Source organism: Chrysochloris asiatica, unplaced genomic scaffold (genome assembly GCF_000296735.1).
Source record: "Chrysochloris asiatica unplaced genomic scaffold, ChrAsi1.0 scaffold00126, whole genome shotgun sequence".
In the NCBI taxonomy this organism is placed as follows: domain Eukaryota; kingdom Metazoa; phylum Chordata; class Mammalia; order Afrosoricida; family Chrysochloridae; genus Chrysochloris; species Chrysochloris asiatica.
Genome location: NW_006408644.1, coordinates 8,268,638 through 8,277,904, shown reverse-complemented (window position 1 = coordinate 8,277,904; position 9,267 = coordinate 8,268,638). Strand labels below are relative to the sequence as shown.

General features: G+C 42.6%; 1 protein-coding gene across 2 annotated transcripts in view; it reads right to left on the bottom strand.

Annotated features, from left to right (window-relative positions):
• Window positions 1-421: 421 nt before the first annotated feature.
• DRP2 (dystrophin related protein 2) overlaps window positions 422-9,267 on the bottom strand; it is a 70,795-nt gene continuing 61,949 nt past the window's right edge. Inside the window, exons 17-22 of one of the 2 annotated variants that reach the window (XM_006869098.1) lie at window positions 9,097-9,162; window positions 8,788-8,853; window positions 7,743-7,886; window positions 5,706-5,943; window positions 3,852-3,972; window positions 422-633 (exon numbers count right to left, since the gene is read on the bottom strand). In XM_006869098.1, the coding sequence (XP_006869160.1) occupies window positions 509-633; window positions 3,852-3,972; window positions 5,706-5,943; window positions 7,743-7,886; window positions 8,788-8,853; window positions 9,097-9,162 (760 nt within the window). In that variant the 3' untranslated portion in view covers window positions 422-508. The remainder of the gene's footprint in view (window positions 634-3,851; window positions 3,973-5,705; window positions 5,944-7,742; window positions 7,887-8,787; window positions 8,854-9,096; window positions 9,163-9,267) is intronic. The other variant, XM_006869097.1, reaches the window with a different exon arrangement.

Sequence of the window (9,267 nt, the reverse complement as noted above, 5' to 3'; positions counted from 1 at the left end):
CATAGGTTCTGACTCACAGTGACCCTTTATAGGGTTTCCAGGGAGTGGCTGGTGAGTTTGAACCACCGACTTTGTGATTCAAACTGACCTGTGGTCCAGTGCTTTAGCCATATCAGGATTCCATAAAGTAGGGCTAACCTCTGTGGGTTCATTATTCTGAAACCCTGGGGTCATTAGGCATCTCTATCTCCACAATTCCATGGAGAAGAGAAAGGGGACAATGAGCACTGCTTAACTTTGCAAGATAACTTTTTTTGCTCCCCATCTGAATGGCCTTCAAGTGCCATTTGTCTGGGCTACAACAGAAGTATACTTAAGAGACAAGTCTCAAACTTGAGGATTAGCCCACCTCACATATCTCCAAATCCTTGCTGCTGCCTGGAGCCCATATAACTCTGGTTGAGGAAGGTGGAGCTATTAGAAATTGAAAGATTGGGTAAAGACCAAGGGAAGGCTTTGACCAGAACCAGAAGAGAGGCAAGGATTATGGAATGGGGATCTGGGTCTATCAAGAGGCCAGTAGGGTGTTGGCAGTCACATCAGAACTTCGCACACTGGGAAAGGCATGGCGAAGCTTCTCCATGATGTCTTCCAAGCACAAGCTGACATCTTTGCTCTTTGACCCCACGTCATCTGAGTTGAAAAAGAAAAGAGATTAGAGAAGAAAACTATTGTTGTTGTTGTTAAGTGCCATCGAGTTGGTTCTGACCCATGCTAACCCTGGATAGGATTTCTGAGCAGTGGTTGGTGAGCTTGAACCAGTGACATTGCAGTTCAAATGACTTTGCAGTCTAGTGCATTAACCCACAGCGCCACACCAGAATTCCTAGAAAAGAGAACTAGAGGTCCTTTTATCACACCAAGGGGTCCAGGTAGAATGCTGCCAGAAGAAGGGCAAAATCACAGCATTTGTGCCTTCCCAACACAATGTCTGTTAAATAAACATTTGTAGGATAAACAATTACCACTCATATGTTCGTTTGTCATACTGTGGTGGTTTGTGTGTTGCTGCAGTGTTGGAAGCTCTGTCACTGATATTTCAAATACCAGCAAGGTCATTTATGGCAGACAGATTTCACTGGAGCTTCTAGACTAAGACCCTACAAAGAAGGACCTGGTGATCTACTTCTAAAAAATATTGCCCAGTGAAAACCTTCTAAATAGCAATGGAACATATTCTGATATAGTGCCAGAATATGTGCACCTCAGGTTCGAAGGTACTCAAAACCTAACTGGGGAAGAATTGTCTCTTCAAATTAGAGTCAACATTAATATATTCCTAAGTATACAGAGTAAGGAGCTCTGGTAGCGTAGTGGTTACGAATCTGGCTCTGAACCACAAGGTCAGCAGTTCGAAACTACCAGCTGTTCCACGGGAGAAAGATGAGGCTTTCTGCTCCTGTAAAGATTTACAGCCTCGGAAACCCTGTACAGAGTCGCTATGAGTCGGACCCGACTCCACGGCACATAATAACAACAACAAGTATACAGAGTAAAGCTTTTAGGACCTTTATTTGCTGATGTGACATGACTCCAAATGAGAAGTAAAAGCTGCAGACATCCATTAATAATTGGAATGTGGAATGTATGAAGTAAGAATCTAGGAAAATTGGAAGCTGTCAAAAATGAAGGTAGATACCTAGGCATTAGTGAACTGAAATGGACTGCTTTGGGCAATTCTGAATTGGACAATCATATGGTCTACTATGCCAGGACTGACAAGCTGATGAAGAATGGCATATTCATGGTCAAAAATAATATTTCAAGATGTATCCTGAAGTACAATGATGTCAGTGATTGGATAATAGTCAAAAGTCTATAAGGAAGACCAGATAGTATGAGTGTTATTCATATTTATGTAGCAACCACTAATGCTAAAGATGAAGAAATTGGAGATTTTTACCAACTTCTTCAGTCTGAAATTGATCAAAGATGCATTGATAATTAGGAATGTGAAAGTAGGAAACAAAGGAGGGATCAGTAGTTGGAAAATATGGCCTTGGTGATAGAAATGATAGAATTTCTTAAGTTTTAAACAACATGGACCTCACCAGATGGAATACACAGGAATCAAATTGATTGCATCTGTGAAAAGAGATGATGGAAAAGCTCATTACAATACATCAAGCCCAAACAAGGCCAGGGGCAAACTGTGGAACAGACCATCAATTGTTCATACACAAGATCAAACTGAGGCTGAAGAAAATTAAAACAACTACACAAGATCCAGGAGTACTGGTGTGGCGCTGTAAGTTAGTAATGTGCCAGACTGCAAAGTCGTTTGAATGGCAACGTTGGCGGTTCAAGCTCACCAGCTGCTTCTCAGAAACCCTATATAGGATCGCTATGGGTCAGAACTGACTTGACAGCACTTAACAACAACAACAACACAAGATACAAAATATGACCTTGAACTGAAGCTGAAAGGACTACCTGGCTAATCCACTGAAAGAGGTTCTTATAGGTGCCCATTCCAAAAAAAGGTGATCCAACAGGTTGTGGTAATTATCATATGCAAGTACATTTTTGCTGAAAAAAAAATTCAAGCCAGATTACATGGAGTATGTGGAATGAGGGATCTCACTGCTGATATCGGATGGATCTTGACTAAAAACAGAGAATACCAGAAAGATGTTTACCTGTGTTTTATTGACTATGCAAAGACATCCGACTGCAGGGAGCATAATAAATTATGTATAACATTGCAAAGAATGGGAATACCTAATTGTCTCCATGCAGAACCTGTACATAAATCAAGAGGCAGTCATTTGAACGAACAAGGGATACTGAACTTAAAATCAGGAAAGATGTGCATCAAGGTTGTATCCTTTCACCTTGCTTATTCTATCAGTAATTGAGCAAATAATCTGTGAGCTTGGACAATATGAAGAAGAGCATGGCATCAGGATTGGAAGATGACTCATTAACAACCTGTGATATGCAGATGACACAACTTTGCTTGTTAAAAGTGAATAGTATTTAAAGCACTTTCTGATGAAGATCAAAGACCACAACCTTCAGTATGGAATACATCTCAACATTTAGAAAACAAAACTTCTCACAACTGGACTGAAAACCAACATCATGATAAATGCAGAAAATATTGAAGATGTAAAAGATTTCATTTTACTTGGAGTCACAAGCAATGTCTTTTGTAGCAGCAGTCAAGAAATCAAATGGCATATAATATTGGGCAAAGCTGCTGCAAAAAACTTTGTTAAAGTTTGCTTGAAGACTAATGTGCACCTGACCCAAGTCATGGTATATTTGATTACCTCATATGTATGTGAAAGCTAGACAATAAATAAGGAAGACAGAAGAAGAATTGATGTCTTTGAATTATGATTTTGGCAAAGAATATTTCATATACCATAGACTGCCAGAAAAATTAACAAATCTGTCCTGGAAGAAGTACAGCCAGATGCTCTTTAGAAGCTAGGATGGTAAGACATTGGCCATGTCATCAGGAGGGACCAGTTCCTGGAGAAGAACACCATGCTTGGTAAAGTAGAGGGACAATGAAAAAGAGGCAGATCCCCCATGAGATGGAATGAGACGGTAGCTGCAATGATTATCTCAAATATTGCAATGATTGTGAGGATGACGCAGGCCCGGGAAGTGTTTTCTTCTGTTATAAATAGGGTCTCTGAGTTGGCACTGACTCAAGGGTTTCTAACAACAACAATAGGATAAACAAGTGAATGGATCAATAAATAAACCAATCAAATCCTGACCCTAATGTGGAAACCATGAGGAGAAATCAGTCTCTGCCCTAGCAGAATCATGGGCAAAAAATTGGGGGCAGGACAAAGCGACAGAAGAAGGGAATAGGAGGAGCCAAGGGTGCTTACCTGCAGCCTCTGTGTCTGGGGTAGTCTGTTCTTCCTCCTGAGGGTGACTGCCTTCTGACTGCTGTGGAGAGGAAGCTAAGGACGAGCCTGCAGAGCCGTTGCCATCTGATTCAGTGGATGGCTATCAAGAGGTAAAGTGTTTCTTAAGTGGCTTTACATACATTGACATACTTTATGATGTCATTTCTGACCGATTTTGGGGGTTAGAAGGGACCTTAACTATCCCTTTGACTTTAAGAACTGTTTGTTAGTGCCCCAAACAATGGCATTCCCTTTTAGAAACTTATTCTATTCCCTCAACAACTCGTGTCAGAGACTTTCAGTTCTTAAAAGGGTGGCATGCATCTAAAGGTCCCTTAATGTCATTCCAGTCACAATTAAGCTATTTAAAACCAAATTCTCTCTGGACATGTAGAGTTGTACACCTGCTTCTCAGTTTAAGGCCTAACTGCATGTTTTAGAAACCTACAGGAGTTCATATATATTCCTTGGGGGATCAGGGGAAGGGAAGTGGTGGTGTTATCTGTAATACAAGAGCTGCTGTCAAGTCAGTTCCAACCCCATGTATGTCAGAGTAGAACTGTGCTCCATAGAGTTTTCAGTGGATGATTTTGGGGAAGTGGACTGCCAGGTCTTTCTTTCAAGGCATCTCTGGGCAGACTCAAACCACCGATCTTTTGTTTAGCAGCCAAGCACACTCATCATTTGTAACCACCCAGGGACTCCAAAGATGACAATGTTATTATTGCTGTTAAATGCCACTGAGTTGGATCCTATTCAAAGCAACCCTGTATAGAGTTTCTGAGGAGCAGCTGATGGGTTTGAACTGCTGACCTTTCAGTGCTTATCCTAAAGTGCTACAACAAAGATGACTATATTTCAGGCATTATGCTAAATACTTTAAATGCATTCTCTCTTTTTGTCCTTGTCACAATTCTGGTGTGGCACTGTAGGATAAGCCATGGACTACTAACCACAAGGTAGGCAGTTCAAATCACTCTTCAGAAACCCTATACAGAATTGCTGTGAGTCAGGACCGACTTAACAGGACTTAACAACAACAAGAAGTACTATTATTATCCCTATTTTATAGATGAGGGAAGAACTGGAGTTTAGTGAGGTTAAATAACTTGGTCAACATTCCACAAACATTAAGAGTCAGAACCAGAATCAAACTCAGGGCTGCCTGAATCCCTGTCTACATTATACACATTACCTGTCAAAGAGGAAAGAGGCAAAAAGTAACACGAGATGCCTTTAGAGTAAAATTTCTTGTCTTGCTTAGCATGGCCAAACCAGCTTCTTTCTAACAAACACCATACTAGCAAAATCAATCTATTTTGGATGTTTCTTGTAGTTTGTTCTTTCAATATAGGATTCAAATGGGTTGTGGAGAAATGATTCCTCAGAAGTTCTGCCTCTAGCCCCACAGGTGGATTGAAAGTCACACATGAAGGTAGCGTAGACGACAAAGTGCAATTGGCCGAACTATGTGACCATACCAACCCCTTCCTTCTCCTCACCCTTCCCAAGGTCCTCTTTGGTGGTGGTTATGTGCCGTGGAGTTGGAACCAACTCATAGTGACCCTGTACAAGGTTTCTGAGGCTATAAATCTTTAAGGGAGCAGAAACCCTCACCTTTCTCCCATGGAACAGCTGGTAGTTTCGAACTATTGACCTTGCGGTTCGCAGCCCAATTCATAACCACTACACTACCAGAGCTCCTTAAGGTCTATTAGGGAGTCACAAAATAATCAGTGCCAAGGAACTTTCTTTTTTCCTCTTTGCAACCTCCCCTCCTCGTCTTTCCACTCCCCACCTCATGCTTGGTTCTTCCCCTGCCTTCAACCACACCTGCAGGAGTAGCTCCCTTAAGCGCTGCAACTGGGATTCCAGTTGCTTGTTGTGGTCTTCAAGGATCTGCATGCGTGTCTCCAGGCGGCTCTTGTGTTGTCGAAGGATCCTGGCCTCGGCCAGAAGCTCCTCATTGCGGTGGTCATGAGCTGTGTCGGCAGAGCTCTCCGTCAGGGTGGGTGCCTCAGCAGCCTCCTCATGCTGCCACTTGAGGCGCCTCAGTTCTCCCTGGAGAATCCTGCCAAAGACAGAGAAGCCAAGACATATGGCTTTAACAGGTCCTAGATGTCTCTTCATACCTGGGCAAGGTGAAGGGCTTAGTCGGGACAAGCCTGAAACGAGGACTAATGTGAGCAATCTCTTGACTCTCCCATTTCTACCTTTACTCCTAGCGATGTCTTTGCTTCAGTGGCCAAGTTCACTTTCTGTCTAGTACATACATGTACTTCATTCACTCTGCCATCCTTAGACCTCAGAGCAGAGAGTGGTGACATTTCACATATAAATGTCTCATGCATTGATGTGCTACTTTGGGGATTAATCCTGACCTTAGAATTGGGCAGAAACAGTCTGCAAATAAATGATGTATTAGGAGCACTGACTCACAAACTCCATTTTTAGATTTTTGGAATGCAAGGGAAGACATAATACAAGCAAGAGGTGACCTACTTTTGAGGTCATGATGTTGTTTTGCAACAGAACACAATCACTTTCTGCCCTATTATTCTCCAGGGCCTACTTACTGCTGCTGTAATGCAGGGCTTTTCAAACTTTCTGTAGTGAAAAACAAGGACTCCCCCAACCCAGTACACATAATTAATACACAGCTTGCATCACATATGACATCAACATTCAAACTTGCTTAAACCTTATTCAATGAGTCCACTAATTATGCCTATCATGGCAATGTAGAATTGCTCTAAAAGATTCTAAAAGTTCACGCTTTATTTTTGTATTTATCTTGTTCTGGATCACTAACAAACAGTTCACAGACTGACCCTGAACTTCATTCCTGACTCCAGGTACCATGTTATTCCAAGTTTGGTGTGTGGGCCAGTGGCATCAGAATCACCTGGGAGCTGGTTATAAGCTCAGAAACTCAGACCCCCGCCCCAGACTTATGAGTTAGAATCTGCATTTTAATAAGCTCCCCAAGTAATTTGTGTGCACACTATGGATTCTACTGCATACAAGGGGGCTTCAAATAGTTCATGGAAAAATTCTGTTATCTTTTAATTGCATCTGTCCACGAACGCTTTAAAAAAGCTTGGACTCTCCTCACACCCATGCTACAAACCCTACTTTATGGAGATTAACGCCATCCCTGTGAGCTTCCTAACCTTTTTTCTTCCAGTCTTCAAGCGCCCTATGTAGTGTTATCCTCCTCTTCCTTCATTAGTTTCGCTAAGTGATAAGTATCTTTTTTACATTCCCAATTCTGGAAGTTCTTTGAGAGCATGGACATGTCATACTCTTTTCTGTATTCTCTGTAGTGGCTTGCATCTAGTGAGTATTTGGATACATTTTAGTTGAATTAAAAGGATCTCAGTAATTATAATAATAAAAACAGGTTGTCATAGAGTTGACTCCAACTCATGGCAACCCCATGTATGTTAGAGTAAAACTATGTTGTCTAGAGGTTTCATAGGGTTTTCGATAGCTGATTTTTTAAAAAGTAGATTGCCAGACCTTTCTTCTGAGACACTCTGCCTGAACTCCCACCTTTCAGTTAGTAGTTGAGTATGTTAACCATCTGCATGACCCAGGGACTTCAATTATTATAATAGTTAGCATTTATTGAACCCTTACTATAAAGCTAGCACATCGTACGCCTGATCTCATGCGATTTTCATAAGTGAACCCAGGAGGTAAATACTGTTATGATCATCCCCACTTTACAGATGAGGAAATAAAGGATCACAGAATGTAAGTGACTGTTTTGAGGTCACACAGCTAGTTATGTGGAAGTGTCAGGTTTTAAATTTGAGTAGTCTTGACTCTAGAACCCACACAAGTCTGTGCCATCACTACACCCACCGGTTCTCATCTTCTAAATGAGCCAGGATTTTCTCTAGCTCCCCCTTGCTTTCTGTGGCCATGCCGCCTGGGGCCTGCTGTCCAAAGGCTGGCTCCCGGTCTGTGATGGGGCTGGAGTGCCGTAGTAGGTACTGGTCCTCATCTCTGCATGTGTGTGGGGAAAGGAAAGAAGGTGGTCAGGCACTAAACAGAGAAACAGATTAGGTTATGAGTTCTCAGTTGCCAGTTCAGGAAAGTCCCAGAAGATGCATGGTGGAGGACTCATCTCAAAGTCACATAGCAATGGAAAGACCATATATTAAGGCTTAAGAGGGAAGAAAGTGGTCAAACAGGCCAGGACAGAGGTACTGGGAGAGAGTTCTTTTGGGATGCTGGGGCTTCTGTGTTCTATTTACTACAACTCTTTGAGAAACATTGAACTAATCACTTCCATTTCTGTGCTGTTCTCCCACTCTCCTCCTCCACTCTCCTCCTCTTTTCTTGCCTACCCTCTGATAGGGATCACCGCTGGTCTGAGTTCCAGTCAGGGCCAGATTGACCCAAGTAGCCAGTATTTCTTTGGATCTCTGAGCAGAACAGGACTCTCCCTATATATGAATGGTTCTTTCTGTTGGCCACAGTGTCATGAAGTGTCTCTGGCCACTTTAGTCAAGTCCTAGAATGCCTTTCCTGGGTTGTCAAGGCACTAGATGTGGTTTTGAAATTTTGAGCATGAGATAATAGCTAATTTCTGCAACTTCAGATGATGGTATATTCTTCTTTGTTCAGAGTTAGGCATAGAATAATGGAGTCTTGCAATAGGAAGGGACCTGGGTTGATGTGATGGTAGCAAGATAACGCATCAATCATACCTCAACTCAGTTGATGGAGGGCAAATTGCTTCTCTTGCTTCTTTCCCAGAAAGAAACCATCCTTCCTTAGGGAGCCAAAGACCCTAACTATCACACTCTCCCCCACCACCTGAGGCTATATATGCTTCCCAAACAGTGGCAGAAGGACTCCAAGGAGAGCTATTCCTGGAAAATGAGCAACTATGGAAACTCACATGCTGTCATCTGGAGACAGGCTGTCATTAAAGAAGGAGCAATTTTGACTTTCCATCTCAGCAAGCCTGGGAAGAAAGAACAAGACAGGAGGGAAAAGATGGTGTGAGACCTGCCTTCAACTCTAGGCTCTAATCCCACAATAGCATCATCCTTAAGTGTTGGGCCTCACTGGCTGCTACATGCCCCCTTAGTCTTGCACACGCATCTCATTAGCCTTGCCTCTATTCTCCTTGCCCCCAGTGAAAACTCCTCCCCCTTAGACTTCCTACAATCACCCCTCTTCCCATTCCCCGCCAATCTGGTGGTACCTGCTGGCAAAATGCTCAATTCGGGAGTGTGTATCAGCGTGTGGTAACATCGGGGAAGAAGTCGGCCTAGAGGAAATCAAGAAAGACTCAAAGGAGCAAAAACAGAGCAGCTTGACAGTCTGTTTCCTTACCCCCCAAATTAAGGATATGGGCAAAAGCTGACAGGAATGG